General features: G+C 33.0%; 2 protein-coding genes across 2 annotated transcripts; both read left to right on the plus strand.

Annotated features, from left to right (window-relative positions):
* Window positions 1–14,335: 14,335 nt before the first annotated feature.
* LOC145001995 (aquaporin TIP4-1-like) lies at window positions 14,336–15,539 on the plus strand. Its single transcript, XM_078961313.1, has 3 exons — window positions 14,336–14,564; window positions 14,672–14,913; window positions 15,009–15,539. Exons 1-3 carry the CDS (start codon window positions 14,438–14,440, stop codon window positions 15,378–15,380), a joined length of 741 nt encoding a protein of 246 aa, XP_078817439.1. The 5' UTR covers window positions 14,336–14,437; the 3' UTR covers window positions 15,381–15,539.
* Window positions 15,540–19,224: 3,685 nt separating this feature from the next.
* On the plus strand, window positions 19,225–22,176 carry TAF12 (TBP-associated factor 12). The gene is made up of 8 exons (XM_078960965.1): window positions 19,225–19,824; window positions 19,904–20,065; window positions 20,194–20,715; window positions 20,823–20,897; window positions 21,056–21,134; window positions 21,227–21,291; window positions 21,718–21,753; window positions 21,843–22,176. The coding sequence occupies exons 1-8, from the start codon at window positions 19,288–19,290 to the stop codon at window positions 21,999–22,001; spliced, it is 1,635 nt and encodes a 544-aa protein (XP_078817091.1). The 5' UTR covers window positions 19,225–19,287; the 3' UTR covers window positions 22,002–22,176.
* Window positions 22,177–22,701: the final 525 nt, after the last annotated feature.

A 22,701-nucleotide genomic window follows, 5' to 3' on the forward strand; every position in this document is an offset into this window, starting at 1 on the left:
ACACAATAAAATAATTTACAAATTCAAATGATGAATAAAATGTGTTTTACTAATAATAAAAACAATATTATATAAAAAATAAAATCTAAAAATTGTTTACAAAATTTTAAAAACTTCTTTATATATAAAAGTAATCATTAATCATAGATTTGCAAATATTAATAATTTTATAAAATTTGATATATTAACGGTAACAAATTAGAATAACTTACATAATCATAAAAAATGATAGATTTATATCTTTATCTACAATCTCTATATCAAATGGTTCAAAATGGTAATAAATGTTATTTGAATGATGATTAATAAGAAAATGATGATAGTGTACATAGAAAAATAAATTTTGAAAAAGTCAAAATAAGAATGACAATCATACATGGTAATAAAATGAAATTTTAAATCCGAAAAATGAGGTAACGTAACAAAACTACATGTATATAATGACATGTGTAAATGAACTTTGATCGTTTGATGTTGCAGGTATTTTATTGTTTTCAGCGCCACTGGTATAATAAATATTATTTGAATTGTAAAAAAAATAGCAATTTATGCAATAAATAATGCCGCTGAATGTTCTTAGAGTTTTTATAAGATTTATTATGATTATATGTTTAATTGTTAATAAATAATTGGTCAAAAAATAATAAGCATAAAATATCAAATTTGAAGTTGGAAACTCTATTTCGAAAAGTACCCAAAATTATTTATAATATTATTTTGTGGGTTTCTGTAATGAAAACTCTATTTCGAAAAGACAACAAATAAACAATTAGTTGGAAATTAGGAATCATAAGATAATAAGGTAATTGTTTTTTTGTGATGTATTCTGTGGTGGAGTAGTAACAAAAAACAATAGAAACAAACAACCAACTACCAATGACAAAAAAAAACACATACACAAACAAATAAAAAACACCAAAAGAAAAAAAAAATAATAATAAATAAATAAATAATAACGTGTACCGGAGAAGAATATTTTTGATACATACGAGACAGTTTATGTGATGATTAGTAGTAACAAAAAACAATAAAAACAAACAAACAATTACCACAATGACAAAGAAAAAAACAAAAAAAAACAAACAAACAAAATCAAAACAAAACGTGTACCGGAGAAGAATATTTTTGTTACACATGAGACGGTTTCTGTGATGATTAGTATATATTATTGAATTTCATTGAATTGAATATAATATATAGTGATTAAATAAAAGGGGTAAGTATATTATTGTTTTACATATTAAAGATAATTTCCGGAAATATTGATAAAAAATTTCAAATTTGAAATATGAATTTAAACCGGCAGCTGATGTTAAGGGATATCAATTTATATATGGCAAATATATTATTATTTATTCCTTTATTAGTTCCTAATTTAAACTGATTTTTATTTGTCAATGCAATTAGATATTATGGATCAATGATAAAAAAATATCATAATTTATGTTGCTCCAATGAAACAAAAAGTTGTATGATATAAGGATTGGGGGTAAGAAGGTAATTTAACTTTCATATGGAATGACAAAAAAGTAGTGACACGTGGCAGAAAAATGATTTATTTATTTGGTTTATGTGTATAAAAATACTATAATGTTGATTCTAATATTATTTATATTATTTCTTCTATCCGTTAAAATGTAGATTCTAACATTATTTATGTTATTTATTTTATCCCACATACATGATTTATTTGAGTATCACCTTTCTTGCTTTCTGGAAAATTTATTTAAATTTTTCGTAAGCCATTGAGCGTAAGAACAGTTGGTAAAGGATAATAGGTCATTTAACCCCTTTTCACCCATGAACTCATTATAGGAAAAATTTAGACCTTTCGATATGGTTGTAACGAACGAAGTCGTGGTCTATGTGGCCACGAACCACGACCATACACACCATCCCGATGGCTCGTTGTGGGTTGTGGTCGTGGCCCTTCGTGTTCCGGACAACGATTTCAAACGACTAATCACAATTCATCTCTTCCCTTAAATGTAGTTTGACCACCAAGCGGCTACTTTCACTTTTTTTTTCTTCAATACTTACCTATAAATATTACCACTAATCTTCTTAATTTTCACACATTTCTTCTCCCTTTATTCATCATACGTTTTTGTTGTTTGATCTTTTAAACACCATACCTCCCAAAAATAAGAAATGGTCAGAAGAGGAAAAAGAGAATTTAGCACAAGCATCGGTGACGGTTTCGGAAGAAGATGTTGGTCAAATGTCTGGCTGTTTTTGGAGAAATGTTGAAAGTGTTTTCCATGGTATAATGGGTTATGCAATTTGAAATGAAATATGCTCGAAGTGGTGCGATATGAGGGCCAAATATTATGAGTTCAATGGAATTTGCAACTTTATTATAAACAACGTACACAAAGCCGATGTCGATCCGATTAATGTGACAATGAAGCAATATGAAAACACAAATCATAAACGTTTTGGACGTGTCAAAGTTTGGCAAAAGTTGAAGAATTCCCCAAAATGGAATAACCTTGCTTAAAACACAAATCAGAAGTTTGGTATTTTTAGGTTTTTAATTTGTAATCTTATTTTTATTTTTTTATTTTAATTAATGTAATTTTTATTTTTAATGTTATTTTTATTTTTTATTTTAATTAATTTAGTTTTTATTTAATGTAATTTGGTTTTTGAAGTTAATGAAAAACTAGTAGTTAAAAAAATTACATGATTTTTACATATTATAAGTTTAAATTTAATTAAAAAAAAATGAGATGGGGTGATATATTTAGTGGGATGTTTACTGAAGGTTAGTGGTGATTATATGACACACCACTATAGTGGTTAGTGGTAGGTATAACGGATGTCCTTATGTTTTCCATGTGTTTTAGAATATGAGTTACGAGACTTGTAAAAAGATGAGGGCAATCTTTAGGTGACGATTGGGTAGCACATACAATATTGGTTAGCCACTAAATTAAGGTTAAATAATCGGCTTGTGTTTTCTCATTTGCATCAAACCAATATAAATTGAGGGAAATTTTTCTATAATTAACGGAAGGATATACACAAAGCAATTATATAATACATACATATATATATATATATATATATATATATATATATATATATATATATATATATATATATATATATATATATATATATATATATATATATATATATATATATATATATATATGTATTATATATATATATATATATATATATATATATATATATATATATCATACATACTTATAAAGCTAGCATTTTTTTTTGAATCTCATGCATTTGAAACCCCCATTTTTTTTCTCCTTTCACCACATTAATTTGAAACTCTCATAGCTTTTCAATTTCTTTATAATAATAATTATAATTTGGTAGTTAGGTTAAATAAATATCAAATCTAAAGTGTATTCATATATAAACTAAATTTCAATATTAAAATAATATCTTTAATTCTACTTATAAAATTATGTTTTTTTAACTTTTAACATATTATACTTAATTTATTAGTTTTAATATATTGTTGGATGTAAACCATTATCATTTTAAAGGTATAATTTTTGAACAATTTGTATAAAATACTTAAACTATTAATTAAAATATAACATTATAGGCTCAACTTAAATATAAATTTTATTTAACTTAAACAACCCAAAGATTATCTTATAAATAGTTAAAAGTGATAAATTGTAGTGTTTTTCTAATAATGATTTTAAGTTGGTTAATAAGGTTAAATAAATATCAAACCCAAAGTGTAATTATAAATAGATTAAATTTCAATTTTAAAATAATATCTTTACTTCTATTTATAAAGTTATGTCTTTAAATTTTAACATATTATACTTAATTTATAAGATTTAAAATGTTGTTGCATGTAAACCATTATCAGTTTAAAGCTATAATTTTTGAACAGTTTGGACAAAATAATTAAATTGTTAATTTAAATATAACATTACAGTGTCAACTTAAATATAAATTTCAGTTCCACTAAAAAAACCAAATAATATTTTGTAAATACTTAAAAGTGATAAATTATATTGATAAATGCAAAAACTAAATTGAAATATCAGTTTAACTAAAATATTTCCTAAATATATTCATATAAACATTGAAAATTTTCAAATAAGTAGCTTAAAATAACTTATAATAACAATAGTTAAAAATAACTGTATATAAATGATTATGTTGTTACCTTTAAAATCAAAAAATAATGTTTGATGTTTTAAATAATTATAACGATAGAAATTAAATCATTAAGAAAATATATTTTAAAAAATTAGTTAAAAATAACAACTATAAATAATATTAAACCATATATAATATTTAATTTTATTGATGTGTAACTCATGAGTAGAAGTCATTCAAACGATTGAGATTATGACGTTATAATAGATTTATATATTATCATATAATTCAAAATAGTCAATATATTATATCAAATTAATATATGAATTATTATATCAAATTTAAGAACAACGTTACTATTATATTTTAAAAAATATATATTTGTAAAGACTTCAACTATATAGGTGTTTCTGCGCATTACAATGTCAACTCAAATATAAATTTCAGTTCCATTTAAAAAAATAAATAATATTTTGTAAATAGTTAAAACTGATAAATTATAGTGATAAAAGCAAAAACTAAATTGTAATTTCAATTTAACTAAAATATTTCTTAAATATATTTTTATAACCGTTAAAAGTTTCCAAATAAGTAGCTTAAAATAACTTATAATAACAATAGTTAAAAACTATTCGATATAAATGATTATATTGTTAGCTTTAAAATATAAAAACAATGTTTGATGTGTTAAATAATTATAATGATAGAAATTAAAACATTAAGCAAATAAATTTTAAAAAATCAATTAACAATAAAAACAACTATAAATAACATCAAATCATATATTATATTTAATTTTATTCATGTCTAAAACGCGGGTAGAAGTCATTCAAACGATTGAGATTATGAAGTTATAATAAATGTATATATTATCATATAATTCAAAATAATCAATATATTATATCAATTTAGTATATACAAATTATTATATCAAATTTAACAACAACGTTATTGTTATATTCAAAAAATCATATATTTGTAAAGACTTCAACTATATAGGTGTTTCTACGCAACGCGTGGGCATTCGTCTAGTGTGTGTGTGTGTGTGTGTGTGTGTGTGTGTGTGTATATATATATATATATATATATATCGTCTAATAGGCCCCTAAAGTCCTTTTAGATATTGGTGTATTGGTAGGCTGACGGGATATGAAGGAAATGATCTTGATGACAACTTTTCCCAAAACAAAATGTATATCTATTTCAATGTGTTTCATACGCTGATGTTAATCAAGATCACCGGATGAGTAGAATGACGAGTCGTTGCCGCAGTAGACTGAAGTGGTACGACGTCATGGAGTGTGAAGTTCAAGTAATATATTTTAGAACTAGCAAGTTTTGGCTTCGACATTCGCCTCACCTCGATACTCGACTTCAACGCTAGATCGTGATAGTTTGGCTTGTCTCTTAGCTGACCACAAGATGAGGTTGTCACTTAACAACACATAATATATGCATGTAGTTGATGCGTACTGGGGCAGCGATCCAATCAACATTGGTGTACTAAACAAATTGATAGGAAGCAAAAGGATGGAGGGTCAAACCATGGTGTCATGTCCATTTTTAGTATCAAATTATTTGTTTCAATATATTAAAATGAGGGACACTATGGGAGTGCATGAAGAGGAAGATTTTTGGCACAACGCTATTAATGTCTGATTGGGTGAATGTGAGGTATTGAAGAGCGTTGGCTAGTGTAACTTCCCAAAAATTAAGACAAAAGATTTTCGTTTCTAAATTAATAAAACTATTATCCAAAACATCAACATATAAATCATGGTGAATCAAAGTATATCAATTACATCCCAATACAACAGGGTAATATAAAATGCAGAACGAGGTGGTGTAGGCACTGCAATCATCCCGGGTTCTTCCCCTTCGAAACAGAAGTACCTACAAACATAAACTGAAAACCGTAAGCACAAAGCTTAATGAGTTTCCCAAAATACCACATACCATACATAATAAACATACAATGGGCACCGCCCTTCATCGGGTCCCATCCAGTATACATATAAACATATAAACACATAAACACATAACATATGCAATAATCACAAAGATAAATAGCATACAAAATGATCATCGGTCCCCGCTTGATACACTTACAAACACATACATATGCAAGAGTCATGCATACATCTAGCATCCTAAACATAACTAACCATGAGCTGGCATTGGTGCCTTCGACCCACTTAACAGGGTGAGGAAACTCACCTCTAGCTGTTGAAACACTCAAATGAATCTCGGTCTGCTGGTCCGGAAAAATCCCCGCTCTATCATTATTAAAATAATATCCAATTAATAATTGGATCTCAACCCACAACTAAGACTCTAAGATACTTAGCCCACAACCAAGGTAAAAGACCATTTTAGCCTTTTTTTTTTAACTTAGCTCAAAACCAAGGCTCAATCCAACTACTCAAAAGGCCCAAATCCTAAATGGCAACCCAAATCCCAATATGGCCCAATCTTCTATATTGGGCCCAAAACACATCATGGGCCTAATTCCAGGAAGCCTAAAATGCTAGCAAAAGCCCAAAAATCATAAGTCTAATGGCTCAACAAGAACCAATCTTAAAAGTCCCAAGCATGGCCCAACATTGAGAATCGCCAAGCCCAAAGGTGTATCTGCTGAGTACGCGGGGAGTACTCAGCTCGTACGCTTAGCGTACTCTGTCTGGGGTCAGTATGTGCAACGTACGAGCTGTGTACGCCCAACGTACTCCCCAAACTACCAAATCACTTCATTAAGCACTTAAATAATTAAGAAATTTTGCCAAACTCTCAAATCTGTGGTCCCTAAGGGTGACTGAATACCTAAAGCTGTCACACCCCCAAACCAAGGATGGCGGAAACGTCTGGGGGTGGAGGACTTCATGTACAGTATCACAACAACGTGTATAATAGTGCTCAAAGTAAAAACAACCACCATATATATAATTGCAAAAGTTACACCAAAGTATATGTTTACATGTTTCAAAAGCAATTACATTATGATGACAAAATAATTTGTTGACGGTTTAGCGTCCCATCCTCAAAGCGATGAAGTTTTCCTGTTTCACTGATTTCCTGAGAATACAAGTAGTTTTAAAGAGTGTCAACACAAAGGTTGGTGAGTTCATAAGAGTTTTGTTTGAAGTAGAAACCGTTTTTCCTTGTAAAATCGATTTAGTTTGATTTCCAGAAAATTCAATATTTTCTTAGTTAAGTATGAATAGAAATAATCCTACATGATGCTGTAATGAACCCTAGAGTAATCCGTAGAGTTCCTCTATAATCGTCCAACATATAAAGTTATATAAGGCTTAGCTTAGATAAAACGTTGAATATAGTGGGTCTGCCCTAGGTCCACAACCCAACGAGGAACAGGAGATGAGGCGGGCACCACCAATTCTAGGCCAATCAAGACTAAATTCTTATATGACTCAACATATACGCTCAGCGACTATAGTTGAAGTCTAACAATTTTAGAGGAAGTGTAGTTTTAATATCATAATAGCTTTGTATAGAGACCCGGCACTTTGTATTTGTACCCCTTTTTGTATAGAGACCCGGTACTTTGTATTTGTACCCCTTTTTGTATAGAGACCCGGTACTTTGTATTTGTACCCATAGAGATAAAAGGTGATTTTAAATCGACATAAAACTCATTTAGGTTTTAAAAATAAAATCTCGTAAACTTATGGATTGTTCCCTATGTGAGCCGTTATAATCATACTATGACTATGTGAACCTGCCACGACGTTCTCAGTGTCGCGAGAAATGAAATGACATTTGTCACCCGTAGACCTGCAGGTCCAACTGTAGCTAGCAGCAAGGTGTGGGGTGTCAATCCCAATATAGATCTATATACAAGTATCACGTTCTCCCTCAAGGAGATTCTGATTATAACTACCAGGAATTATATTCCCGCACTCGGACGTACGGGGAGAGAGAGAGAGAGAGAGAGAGAGAGAGAAATAGAGAAACTCACAGTATAGGATAACAAGTTTACGTTAAATGTGTGTGAATATAAATATTTCTTGTATGAATGTACCCTTCTTGTACGAGTGCGCAGAGTGATGTATCATAAACTATACCTATTATAGTTTATCTAAAATGTATGTAATATGTATGAATCCTTTTATGGAAATGTATTAGTGTTGTGAATTTATCAACCATAGATTAACTTACGTGAAATGTGTGCGAATAGAAATCTTTCTTATATGAATGTACACTTCTGGTACGAGTGCGTAGAGTGATGTATCATAAACTATACCTATTATAGTTTATCTAAAATTTGTATAATATGTATGAACCCTTTTATGGAAATGTATTAGCGTTATAAATATATTCAAACTATACTTTTTATAGTTAAATAATACGTGTTCCAAAATGAATGGATAATATTTAATATGAATGTCTTAGTTTCAGTTCATAATGATAAACTAACTAGGAAACACATTCAAACATTAAAACTTATGATTATACACTTTGCTCAACATAATACAAAGTGTTATGATATTTACATGCTGTTGGTAAAATTTAGCAATTCTGCCCTGTTTTGGAAAAATCATAGAAAAATCATACGAAGTCGAAAACTAGATCCGTAAATTCTGAGAGTTCACAAAATGTGTCTAGTTTGCTCATAATTTTTATCACAATTTATAATGACCTCTAACTTGGGTGAAAAAGTCCATAATCACAGACTGGTCCGGATTGTTGTTTGAAGTGATAGGCAATTTTGTAAAAATCGCCATAAATTGTAGAAAAATCGTATGGAGATGTGCAAGTAGCCATTTTAAAGCTAAAAACTTGAACTATTTGCACCTTGTACAGTTTTGAAAACAAAAATATTTAAGATGCCCAAAACAGTCCGTGAATGGAGTTGAACTTTTCTGATGAAGGCTGTTAGAGAAATTTAGTTATGTTCTTAGTGTTTTAACTTGTATTCCCCCCCTGAAAACTTGAGAAAACATGAAAATGTAGGGGTATGAACTCACCTTAAGTGATTTCAGTAGATGATTGTTGAAGAATGGAAGTGTTTAATTCAAGAACACTTGGAGATGCCTTGAAGGTTTTCGAGAATCTAACATCATAGTTAGGGAGTTTGTGTAAGCAACCAAAGATTTGAGTAGAATGAAGTGAAATAGTAATAGGGAGGATGAATTTTTACTTACTAAGTGTGGAAGAACACTTGAAATCAGCCTTGGATCTCGAAAATTTGTGTAGAAGAGTTTGAGAGAAAAAGTGGTGTTTGTTACTTAGTGGAATGAGAGAAATGAGAGAAAATGAGGAGTGTAGTTGTTTGTTCCAGCTCAAAAACGTGGGAGTGGGTGAAATTTGAGTGTAAGGGAACATTGAAGTGACCTAGGTAAGGTGGAGAGGTGTGGTTAGTCAAAGAGTGAGTGTGGGGTGGTTGCTTGTGGCTTTGGATAAGGCAAAGTCAACACTCCACCTTTAATAATTCATCCATTTGATTTTTATTATTTAAATAATGATTTTCATCAAAATATGTTTAAATTATGAATATTTAGAGTTTATTATGTTAAAATATAATTTCTGGAGAGAATCCCGCTTTAAAATCATGAAAAACGGGCTTAAAATGTCAAAAATATCAAAAATGGGCTGAAAATGACAAAAATGCGAGACCTGGCCGAGGTTCGGCCCTCTTATGCTGAACCGAGAGAGAGAGGGAGGCGGAACCGAGAGGAGAGGAGAAGGAGGGAAGAACCGAGAGCACGAAGAGACAGAGAGGAGAGAAGGGAACCGAGAGTGCGCGAGAGACAGAGAGGCGGAGTCGGACCGAGAGTGCGCGAGAGGCAGAGAGGCGGAGTCGGACCGAGAGTGCGCGAGAGGCAGAGAGGCGGAGTCGGACCGAGAGTGCGCGAGAGGCAGAGAGGCGGAGTTGGACCGAGAGTGCGGCACGAACAGAGAGTGGGGGCGGACCGAGAGGCACCGAGCGCTCTGTCGTGAACAGTACTTTCGGTTCCGGTTCTTGCTTCTTGCTCTCGGTTTCGGTCTTCTTACTTTCGGTTCCTAAGAGGACCTCTCGGTCCTAAGGAACTTCGCCTCTTATAAGAGGGTTTCGGTTCCTAAGGTCCATTTTTCTCGTTTTCGCCCCGTTTTAAGCCGTTTTTGACCCGGTTAAGGGCCGGAATGACCCGAATGATTCCAAAAAGTCGCGGGAAGCTTTTGAGAGAGATTTGGGAGAGATTTCCCACACTTGGAGAGATTTGGGAGAGATTTGACATTCTTGGAGAGATCTCTCATACAAAGAGATATTTGAGAGAGGTTTCACATATTTGGAGAGATTTGGGAGAGATTTGACATTCTTGGAGAGATTTTTCATACGAAGGGATATTTGAGAGAGATTTCACATACTTGGAGAGATTTAGGAGAGATTTGACATTCTTGGAGAGATTCCTCATACAAAGAGATATTTGAGAGAGATTTCACATACTTGGAGAGATTTAGGAGAGATTTGACATTCTTGGAGAGATTCCTCATACAAAGAGATATTTGAGAGAGATTTCACATACTTAGAGGGATTTGGGAGAGATTTGACATTCTTGGAGAGATTTCTCATACAGAGAGATATTTGGGAGAGATTTCACATACGTGGAGAGATTTGGGAGAGATTTGACATAGTCAGAGATAGAGTGAAAACGATTGAGAGGGGATCCATGTGTGACAATTGTGAGTGTCCGGCATCGCAATGCATGGTTCGTAAACCCTGTTAAGCCTTGTTTAAGGATCTTACACACTCCCGATGAGTATGCATCATTGTTTTATCAGTTTGGCTCGCCACGTAGTACAGTTTTTAGGTTAAAGAGATCTAGTTGTACGTACTTTTCGATTCATGTTTTCTTATTAGAGTAGCGACTTGTTTAGTAAATACTGAGCGTAAGTCCAAGCACACACGGGTTAGTGGAGCTGACCGGTTTGACTTGTTGACTTTATTTGACTTTGAATTGACCAGAATATGACGGTTGTCACAAAAGCTGACAACTTTACACCCATGCATGGCTTAATGGGACCTAACACTCAAAAAGAAGCTTAATAAAGCACTTAACACTTGCATAGACCAATATCTTTCATAAAGTTTTCATTTTTATGAACAAGGGACCTCCATGGAGTTAAGATCTAACATCCATTGCTTGTGGAGTAGATAAAAAGATCAAATTTAACTCAAAAGACTCGAAAGTGCGTAAATAACACCATAAAATTGATCTAGCACAAATGACCATCAAGGTGAGAGTTTTTTACCTCAAAATGCTAGCAAATGTGAAGGTAACTCTGTATCTACAAGCTCAAGCTATTCCTCTATGTGTTACTCTTCTTTTTTGTCACCACAAAACACCAATAAACTCACTTTCAAGCGCAAATCTCACCAAATGCACTTAGGGTTTCGTTTTCAGGGTATAAGGAGATGGAGGTTGGTCAATAAATGTCCAAAGGGTTGTTTAAGTTGTTTAAATAGGGTCCAATCCCTAAAATTGGAGTTTGCCCATGCACCACGTACGCCATGCGTACTCCACTTACGCCCCGCATACGTGAGTCAAACCTGCGATCAACTAAGAGGTAGTATGCTAAGCGTACTCATAGAGTACACCCCACGTACTAGCCAAAGACCAAAACGTTAGAATTTTGCATAAAGGGCTAAAAGGAAACTTACCATATTCCAAGTGCTACAATTCTCCATCACTTGAATCAGACTTCATCGTGACATTCTTCCTGATACGCGTTCTCATATTGGCTCGTCACCTTCTGACCTCCCTATAGTCACGTTGTGCCACATGATTTTTCTTAAAAACCATGTCATTGACTTATTTAGTCCCTACACCGATACAATCTGAAAAACGAGTGTTACACTTACTGCTTTAATACATGGCTTTAAATGTAAATTATTTTAACTATGTTGTTCATAATATAACTTATAAATTGAAAAATATGTATAGTTGTTTACTTCATATTTTCAATGAACCAATTCAAAATATATATGGAATGTTCTGTAGTGAACTTAAAATAAATCATCCCTAATAAATAAAGATCTTTTTGTCAAATGTCACATTCTCATTTATTTTGCCACATGTAATTTTGTGGTTATTTTCAATTAATTTTTATTCCACATGTTATTTTATGGTTTTTTTCATTTTATTCATTTCCACATAATATTTAAATATAATAATTGCAATAAATGTAATAATAAATGCATATCAATTTCATTAGTTGACTTCCTTTTAATTTCAAATTTTCAAAATTAAAGTTTTATTAGTTTCCTTTGTTTATTTATATACATTATTTGTTTATTTAAAAAAACAAACAATTTAATTTTAACAATTCAATATTTTTCGATTTTTTCTTATAAATTCAAACTTCTTACATGTTTAGAATTTCATATTTCTTTTTTTCTTTAAAATGAACCCATGTAATATATGAATCTTACACCTAGTAAATAAATAAATCGTTTGGAAATACGTTTAAAGTTTTTATGTTAAGAAAAAAAGCATAATCTAAAAGTTATTTTAAATACCTTTTGTAATGATTAACATTTATGAACTTTTAAATTTTAGTTTTTATGTAATTTTTTTTTTCAAAACCTTTCATTTATTTTTATCAAATATTTTTATACAAATAAAAACTACAAATTCCAATTTAAAGTTACTTAATTTTTGCCCTAACACACTCATAAATGGATAAACCCAAATATTAACAATTGACTTTACTTACTTAACAAATAAAAATTATAATTTTCAGTTTCTAGCTATCACTTGTTCACCAAATAGGTGCAGTTTTATTGGTTCTTTTTAACTTTCATGAATGAAATAGATGAAATGAGATAAAAGACTTAGGGTCTTTTTTTTTTTTTTTTTTTTTTTTTTTTTTTTTTTTTTTGTAAAGATCTATGCAACCACTTTTGTCTGTGCCGCGCAAATATATGTCTCGCAGAGTGTTTGTTTTTTGGAAGTGTGCAGATCAAAAAACGTCTGCGCGGGGATTCCTGATGCAAACATAGGTCACGGTTTTCAAAGGACTCCGTGCGTCATTTTAACCTAAACAAAAAAAAATGGACCACCGTGCTTTTTTTTTTTTTTTGCTGAAAATACGTTTTTAATGTTTATGATATGAAATTAAGTTTATAAAATAATTTATTTCAGCAGCTACATTCGTTAAAAACAAACAATTTTTTTATTGCAGACTGCAGACATTTTGTCCACCTCTTCTGCCGCAGAAGTCTGCAAATGTGGTCCGCAGACTACAAACATTTTGATTTAAAAAAAAAAACAAACAACACATTAACCTTCTAATTGCATCATACAAAGCTTATCACATTTATACATAACAAAATATCTAACTAATCAGAACGTAGTTACAAATAGATCTCTAACTAACTGTAACATAATTTATAGTTTTACCATTTTTACTAACTTACAAAAGCAATGGCGTAACTAGGACAAAGTCCAAGGTGTAGCACACGGAAAATTAACATTAAATTTTACCTTATGCCTGAAAATTTAAGGGGTAACACATGCTACCCTTGGAACCCCCTAGTCCCGCCACTATACAAAAGCAACCTTCAATTCAATTGTTTAATGCCAACCGTTCTCGAATAGGTGTTTTGATGCTTACATACATAATAAAACATGGCTTCGAGTCCGGGCAGTTCATGGTTCTTCTGATTGTACTCTCAGTCTTTCAAGTTATATTTATGCTAACCAGAGAATTACCTGATCCTAGCAGATTGTTGGATATATGATTAACATGTCACAAAATACAAGTGTCGTTAAGATCACAGTGGACTCATTACTAAAATATCAGTTATCTGATTTTTTTTAAAAGCTTAGTGGTTCCAAGTTAGTTGAATTCGCTTATACCCATACCCGGATAACAACTGGAACCTCCAATTTAGTGGTTCCAAGTTAGTTGAATTCGCCTACACCCATACCCGGATAAGAACCGGAACCTCCAATTTAAAAGGTAAGCCTCTATCAAATAGATTAGTCCCATATTCGCCGGATATCCGATCTTAACATGCTTATTGGATACTGATTAATATACCAATAACCTTAGGTTCTGTTTGACCCGAATTATCAATAGGATATTCAATCCCATAATGACCTGGCTCAAAGGATATAAGAAATCATTTTTGAAGTCAATGGAGGAACAATCATCCATGTGGCCCACCATGGTGATGATAGTGTCACGATGTGCCAACTCCCAAGTACTATCAATGTTTGGACAATGGAATATTACTTTATCTCAAATAATTAATACTACCCTAGCTACAATTCTACCCTATACATTTGACGCTGGCCATTTCTGCTTGAATTCATCACTAGAAGCTTTCAGATTTGCAACAATGGCCAAGATAGCGATCGGCTCAATCCAGGAGGTGACCAAGCCTGACTGCATCCAAGCGCTCGTTGTCGAGTTCATCGCCACCTTTCTCTTCATCTTTGCTGGTGTCGGAGCTGCCATGACCACCGGTAAATAACTCAAAATTTGTCCCATATTCAACTTAATAACTTCATTTCTTTTACATTTTTTTGGAGAATTTTTGGATGTAACTTCGGTTATTTGTTGAATTTATCAGAGAAACTGGTGGGAAATGAGGTGGTGGGGCTATTTTTCGTGGCGATGGCTCATGCATTAGTTGTGGCGGTGATGATCTCCGCTGGTTTCAGAATCTCCGGTGGCCATCTGAATCCGGCAGTCACTCTTGGGCTGTGCGTCGGTGGTCATATCACCGTCGTTCGATCTGTTCTTTACTGGATTGATCAATTGCTTGCTTCAGTGGCTGCTTGTGCTCTTCTGAGTTACCTCACCGGAGGACTGGTAAAATTTGACTTTGAAGCCGTAATCTTTAGAAGTTTATTGTTGTACTTTATGCAGTAAAACTTATACATCACTTTCTTTCCGGCAACTTTCAGACAACGCCGGTGCATACACTTGCAGTTGGAATGGATTTTTTACAAGGTGTCATTATGGAGATTGTGTTGACTTTCTCTTTGCTCTTTACTGTTTATGCTACTCTAGTGGATCCAAAGAAGGGTTTTCTTGATGGGCTTGGCCCACTTTTAGTTGGGCTTGTGGTGGGTGCTAACATCATGGCTGCGGGTGCTTTCTCTGGTGCATCTATGAACCCGGCAAGATCTTTCGGTCCGGCTCTAGTGTCCGGTGACTGGACTGATCACTGGGTCTATTGGGTCGGTCCACTCATTGGTGGAGGACTCGCTGGATTCTTGTATGAAAACTTTTTCATTGTTAGGACTCATGTCCCAATTGCGACCGATGAATTTTAGATTAAGAAGTTTATTGTGATCGGTGTAACTTCTTTGCCATTGGTGAATAATAATTGTCTTGGGTGTTTTGTATTCGAATTTGAAATGTATGTTTTAATGGAATTATTGAATGAGATGAAAAATATTTAGTTTACATTAATGCATTAAACTCAATCAAAATCGAATGACAAGTTAACATTTAGTAGATTTGTAGTTCAATGGTCTTTTAGTGTTGATAGGAAAAAAGATTATTGTTCAATGCATTGTTGAAATAAATGGTAAAATTGTATGAAAAAAATAATATTATTTAACGATTCATTAGACGTTATAGAGCTCAAATATTATGGATACCCTTAAATTTTTTTGAAACAAACATTTAATTAAAGTCATAAAACTAATTTGGCATAAAACAAATCAATGATGGTAACGAGTTCTTATTTTCGGTTATGATAGACACCATTTAGAGAAGAGAGATAGCACATGAACATAAATTGAAACCAATTTCTAGGGCTGTAAACGAACCAAACGAACACGAACAAGGTCTTGTTCATGTTCGTTCGTTTAAATTTGCCGAACAACAAACGAACACGAACGGATAAACGAACGAGATTTTGTTGTTCATGTTCGTTCGTTTAACAAATTACTTTGTTCATGTTCGTTCATTTATGTTCGTGAACATACTAAACGAACATAAACGAACAAACATAAACGAACAAAGATAAAAAAAAAAAAAAACACACAATTGAACATATATGAAGATAAAAGAACATATAATATAGCAATATAATAAAAAATAATTGAATATAGATAAATATAAATAAACTTAAACGAACGAACATAAACAAACGTAAACGAACATCATAAACGAACGTTTACGAACATAAATGAACGAACGAGACCATTGTTCATGTTCGTTCATTTAACTAAACGAACGATAATTTTTGTTCATGTTTGTTCATTTATTAAATAAACGAACATAAATGAACTTCCCGCCGAACAGTTCACGAACGGTTTGCCCAACGTTCAGTTCGTTTACAGCCCTACCAATTTCTGCTTACCTTTAATGTGAGCTTACAATTTAAAGATGCAATCACCTAGTGCTAAGCTAGAATTAAGGAAACATACATGCATAATGAAAAGTGGGTTCCTAATAAAACACAAGAGAAGTTAAATATCCTTCTACTTTTTGTTCCTACATATATTTTTATCCAATAAAATGGTGACATGTGTAACATTGAATGTTCATTTAATGAAATTTAATGATATTTTAGGATACTAATATGACACATGTCATCATTTGAATGGATCGGACGATTGGTAGGAGCAAAATTCAGAAGGATATTTAATTTCTCAAAACGCAACTACTCTTTGACTAAATAAAAGAAACATGGCTATTAGTCAGGCTATGTCAGTGGTCTTGAGTATTATCTTAGAAACGTATCAGTTCCTTCCCCCTTAACATGGACCTTGTCCTCAAGGTCTTGGAAGTCGGTTCGAAGAGTAGCAAGAGGGGGAACATATTTGTCAAATGGCTGAAAAGTGAGCATGCTAGGTAGGACGAGCACGACGATATTTTTCGGGATTGGTGGTTCCGATGGTGGAAATGTTTGTTTTGTTGATCGGGGGGATGACGAATGTTTGCCAGAGGCGGTGGAGGTGTTGTTGGTGGTTTTGTTGGCGGACTCGGTTGGTGATTCAGCAGTGGAGGCAGTATGATTTGGGGTTCCTCGATGGTAACAAGAGACGAATCGATGAAAACAACATTGATAGACACCACTTAGAGATGACTATTCTCCATAAAAGTTATAGATAAGAGAGATAACACATAAACACAAATCGAAACCAATTTTCTGCTTACCTTTACTTCGAATGTGAACTTACAACTTAAAGATGCAATCACCTAGTGCTAAGCTAGAATTAAGGAAACATACATGCATAATGAAAAATAGGTTACTAATAAAATGCAACTACACATTAACTAATTAAAGGATACATGGTTATTGGTCAAGCCATGACTGTGGCCTTGAGTACCATCATAGACATGTATCACGCTACCTTAATGAAATTCCACATTTTCTCCTGTTAACAACATTTTAATGCAAATTATATATTCACATTCGTAATTATTACATGATATTGGTGAATTTCATTTCAATTCATATATATATATATATATATATATATATATATATATATATATATATATATATATATATATCTTCGTGTTGGTTAACTAGAGATTCTTAATTTTATTTAAATACTGTAAGTTATTATACAAAATTAACATTGCAATTTGTTAGATGGGTGAAATTGTATTTTGTATTTTCTTATATATATATATATATACATATATATATATATATATATATATATATATATATATATATATATATATATAAATTTTTTGACAGAAAGATGATGTTTCTTTTATATTTCCTTTTGACGTGCTTCTCTCTTATTGGTTTCATCGGTGTACACGTGCTTCCCTGGGCTCATCCTATGTGAACGTGGCATCGCCACTCATCCTCCGTCTCCCTCACCATCTCTCTCACTTTCCCCTTCGTCTCCCATCACATAAATGTAGGTTAGTTAAAATTGAGGTCGTCATGTAGAGTTTTATATATGAGGAAACTTAAGGGGGGATTTTATAGGGTAGCCGTTAGGTCTGCAATGATGTACGAATCTAAATGTTGGTCGGCTAAGAAGGAGCAAAAGAGAAAGATGGAAGTTGCAGAAATGAGGATGTTGCGGTGGACTTACGGTAGAACGTTATTGGATAGGATATTGAATGCGGCTATAAGAAACTTAGTGTAAATGGAACAAATCACCAAAAAATTAAGGGAAGCACAATTGTGGTGGTATGGACATGTCCATAAGAGACTTCCATTAGTAACGATGAAGATGAACTAAATGGTGATTGAGGGTAAGAGGAGGAGAAAAAGCCATAAAAGAAAATGGAAGGATAGTGTAAGGCTCGACATATAAGAGCTTGGTCTTTTCGAGGACATGACATAATATAAGAGAATACGGAGACTACACATTAAGGTTGATGGGTAGCATTGCCCCTTTAAATGTTTGGTTAATTGTTCAATTTTATTAAAATATACTTGTCGCACATATGTTTATTTTCTTGATTTAGCTATTCGTTAGTTTTATTGCTCACGATCATTTACCCCTTGTTTGCCTTATTTTGCAAGTTCTTAGATCCATATGCTCTAAATTTAATTTCCTTTACATTTATGTCTTGTTGCTAGTGTTGTTTTTTTTTCTTATTTGTCTTTTTAAAGGTACCAACTACACATGCCGAATGTCATCTAAGTGACACAATCATTTTTCTCCCTATAAATACACAATTGTTGACATCTACCTCCCCTACCACATCTTAATGAGATCCATTATTATTGTGATAGATTCTTCTAAAAAGAACCTAACAACTCATTTACACATTTTATTTACCAAAAATGTCTCGATTTTTTGTTATTTCCGGTAACCCAATTTTCAAATATTTTCGTTTCCAATTGATCATAGCTTTTTCAGTATTAACCCGTTCCAAGCCCGATATAATTGATCCCGTACCGTAAACCGAACCGATATTAGTTCACTTATATTGGTCCGATCTTTTGTTTCAATGCAAATCTTCATTTATGGTTTTTGGTTATTCGGTTCTTTCTGTTACAAAACCTGATCCTAAAACCAAACAAACATGCTACAACAAATGATAATGATGTTTTTTAAACACTTTAATACATTTAATAGTATAATATACAAAAAATATATAAATTTAATATTTTTACAAAATTAAAAGTTTGTTTGTTCTAAACATAAACAAATTTTTAATAAACCCGGTTAGTCGGTCACCCCTCTCCAATAAACCCAAATCCAAACATTTAAAAGTAGCACAGCGGAAATCATCGCACCCGTCAATCCGATGGAGCAAACACAGCCTCCGTCGTCGGAACCGCCACCAGCTTCCACTACACCACCTATCACTACCACTTCCTCCACCACGTCACCTGAACAACCACAACAATCTCAACCGCAACCGCTCTCGGCCACCTCATCTTCATCTTCATCTTCATTACAAGCACTTCCTCCTTACGTAAACCCAAACCCTAACCCTAAACACCCAAATCCACCGATATCACAGCCATTGCAACCCCAACCCCTAAACCCGATGTTACGAACCCCATTTAGCCGCCCTTGGCAACAAAATCCTCCTCCTTTCCCTCACTTTTCTTCCATAACCAATCATGCCACTGCCCCTTCCTCTTCATTAACTTCGATCCCACCACCACAGAGGGGTGGGATGGCCATAGGAGTTCCTGCACATGGTCCTTCTCCGCAGCCTCCCACTTCGTTTTCGTCATTGACTCCATCTTCATTTGGTTCGCAGTTTGGTGGAGGATTAGGTCGTCCTGGTACTGTTAGTATGCCCGAATCTGCAACCAGTACTAGCACTCCGCAGGTATGCCAATTTCCTTCTACCCTAATTTCACTATCACAATTTGTTGTCGTCAACATTAACATCTGTATATATATTCAAGGTGAGGCAATCGATATCTGGAATGCCGGGAGTAGGAATGATGGGATCTCTTGGTTCCAATTCTTCACTTCGCCCAAGTGGAGTTCCTGCGTCGCATCCACAGAGACCTCTGCAATCTTCTCTTAGACCACAGACAGGTGCTAATAATCAGACTGCATCACAAGTTAGTGCTTTTGTCTCTCCTGTTCTAATATCAAATTGTAATGCTACATGACATTCATGATACATACATATAAATGCACTAGATTGATCATTGATGATGATGTCAAGTTATGATCATCTTATCTGCAGAATTTTCAAGATCATGGTCTTCTAAGGCTTCCGTCAGTTGGATCACCAGGAACACCATCACCCACTACACCACAAACCTCACAACCTCATAATCAACCATGGCTATCTTCCACCTCACAAGGCAAGCCTCCTCTTGCACCACCATCATTCAGACCACAAATAAGTCCTCAATCATTACAAAACCGATCCCACTTACCATCACAACCACAAAACCCCATCTCAACATCCACAAATCAACCTCAAATCTCCTCATCTTTACAGTCACAACCATCTTCATTAACACAACAGCCACAAGAACATTACACATTACCACCATCAAGGGTCCCACAAACTTTGACACATCAGCAACAGCTGGCAAGAAACCGTGGGTTGGGGAACCAAAGACCGTTTGCTCCTGGTGGTGGGCCACCTAGCGGGGTGGCACCGCCACCTGTGTTTAACAGAGCGCCAGCTGGCATGGAAGCTAGTGAGCCCTGTAATAGGATTATAAGCAAAAGAAGCATCCATGAGATAGTTGCTCAAGTAAGCATCTTTCATCAATTTCTTTCATATGAAGTGCTACATATAGTATAAGTTATATAACAACTGAAACTTTTGAAAATTCTTTTTTGGGTATCTGTAATGGACAGATTGATCCAGGTGAAAGATTGGATCCTGAAGTGGATGACATTCTTGTTGATATTGCTGATGATTTTGTTGAATCTGTGAGTTCTCAATCTTCCCTAAATATTTTAGTAGTAAAATGTACTTGACAAAATGTTTTTTAAAGATTTTGCTTTGTGTTATTTAGTGAATTGGGATCTTTTTATACAAAAAAAAAATTATTTTTTTCTTATTAGTTTCGTTTGTATACTTGTTCCAGATTACAACCTACGCATGCTCTTTAGCCAAACATCGGAAATCAAATACTTTGGAGTCAAAGGACATTCTTCTACATCTGGGTTAGACCTAAAAATTTTAATCCAAAAATATATTTCTTTACTTTAAATTTAAAATTCTGAATTTAATCTAAAAATGGTTTGCTTTTTTTCAGAAAAAAACTGGAACATGAGTCTCCCTGGGTTTGGTGGAGATGAAATCAAGTGCTACAAGAAACCAGTAAAGACTCTTAAGCAATATGCAATCTTTTAACACATAGAAAGAGTAAATTACATTTTTGGTACCTGACTATAGCTGATTTTTGCAGTTTTGGTCCCAAAACGTTTTCCCTTGCAAAAATTTTGTCCTTCTTTGAGGTTTTCGTAACGTTTATGTTTCTTTCAAATTTGGTCCTTATTTAGTTATTTGAGGTTTTTTTAATTTTTTGGTCCTTGTTCCAAGGAACATGACTTTATATTTGGGGCGAAAATTGCAAAAAAAGCTATATGGACCAAAAGGGTTACAAAAACTTCAAATACGTACCAAAATTGTAAGAAAAAACTTGTTGGGACCAAAATTGCAAAAAATATAATACTCAGGGATCAAAAAGGTAATTTTCTTTACATGCTCATTTGAGTTTTTGATATTTTTGTGTGCTGGTTTCAGTTTGGTAATGATGTTCACCGAGAGCGACTAGCTGCGGTATATAAAATACTCTACTACACTTTGCTTGAATTTATTAAATTTTTAATAAAAAAAAGTTAAATAATAATTAATTTTTAATTTTTTAGATTAAGAAGTCGATTGCTGCTGCTGAGACGCCAAATTTGAAAAGCTCAGGTGGACAGGCTGGCGGCGGTGGCGGAGGTGGTGGTGCTAAAGGTCATCCGGCAAAGGCACCTGGTCTTGTTATCGGTTCTCCAAATCCAAAGGGTCGTGAAACCACGTAAATTATAACCAGTTTTTTACTGTCTAGGGTTATAGATTTAACTAGAATATTCTAGTATATATCAGTTAGTAATTTTTTTTTTTTTTTTTTACGTGACAAGATTTGATAATATAATTCTCTTGTTTTACCAAGTTTTTTACATGTCTAATAGCAAAGTTTTACCAAGTGTTTCCCAAGACGATGATTTGAGAAAACATACCGAACACAATCACTAAATTCACGAATATGCAACTTACAAATTTGATCTCTCAAATTGCTACAAGTGCTTCTCATGTCTACATATGATAAGGAACACCTATATGTATATGCAAAATACCAGCAATCCTAACAAAATACAATATAAAACTCTAGGGGGTAGGGTTTCGTTAATTATGGACAATTTCATATAAAAGTAGCTTCTTTTTAAAGGAAATTGAGTAATCTAATCATTATAAATCAGGTTTTCAAAAAAAAAAATCTCCAAATATTTTGAGGTAGTTTATGATTTAATCTAAACTTTTATATTCTGAACATAAAATTTTCTCCAGTATTTTATATTTTGTCTAAATTAACAAAACCGTCTTTATTTTTTACAACAAAAGGACATTATCATATAAAATTATGACTTTTCTTTTCAATTGTCACCTCAACTTAGATCTAACATATGAAAGCCTTGCAATTTAGACCGTAGACTCCATCACTAACTCCATTTTCCCTTGTAG

The sequence above is a fragment of the Lactuca saligna genome, chromosome 6, assembly GCF_052625555.1.
Source record: "Lactuca saligna cultivar CGN05327 chromosome 6, ASM5262555v1, whole genome shotgun sequence".
NCBI lineage: Eukaryota > Viridiplantae > Streptophyta > Magnoliopsida > Asterales > Asteraceae > Lactuca > Lactuca saligna.

Coding starts and splice junctions, on each gene's coding strand:
- TAF12 (XM_078960965.1), top strand. CDS start 19,288: ATGGAGCAAACACAGCCTCCGTCGTCGGAACCGCCACCAGCTTCCACT. Junction 20,066..20,193: donor ATAATCAGACTGCATCACAA/GTTAGTGCTTTT, acceptor TCTTATCTGCAG/AATTTTCAAGATCATGGTCT. Junction 21,135..21,226: donor GGACATTCTTCTACATCTGG/GTTAGACCTAAA, acceptor GCTTTTTTTCAG/AAAAAAACTGGAACATGAGT.
- LOC145001995 (XM_078961313.1), top strand. CDS start 14,438: ATGGCCAAGATAGCGATCGGCTCAATCCAGGAGGTGACCAAGCCTGAC. Junction 14,565..14,671: donor CGGAGCTGCCATGACCACCG/GTAAATAACTCA, acceptor TGAATTTATCAG/AGAAACTGGTGGGAAATGAG. Junction 14,914..15,008: donor GTTACCTCACCGGAGGACTG/GTAAAATTTGAC, acceptor GGCAACTTTCAG/ACAACGCCGGTGCATACACT.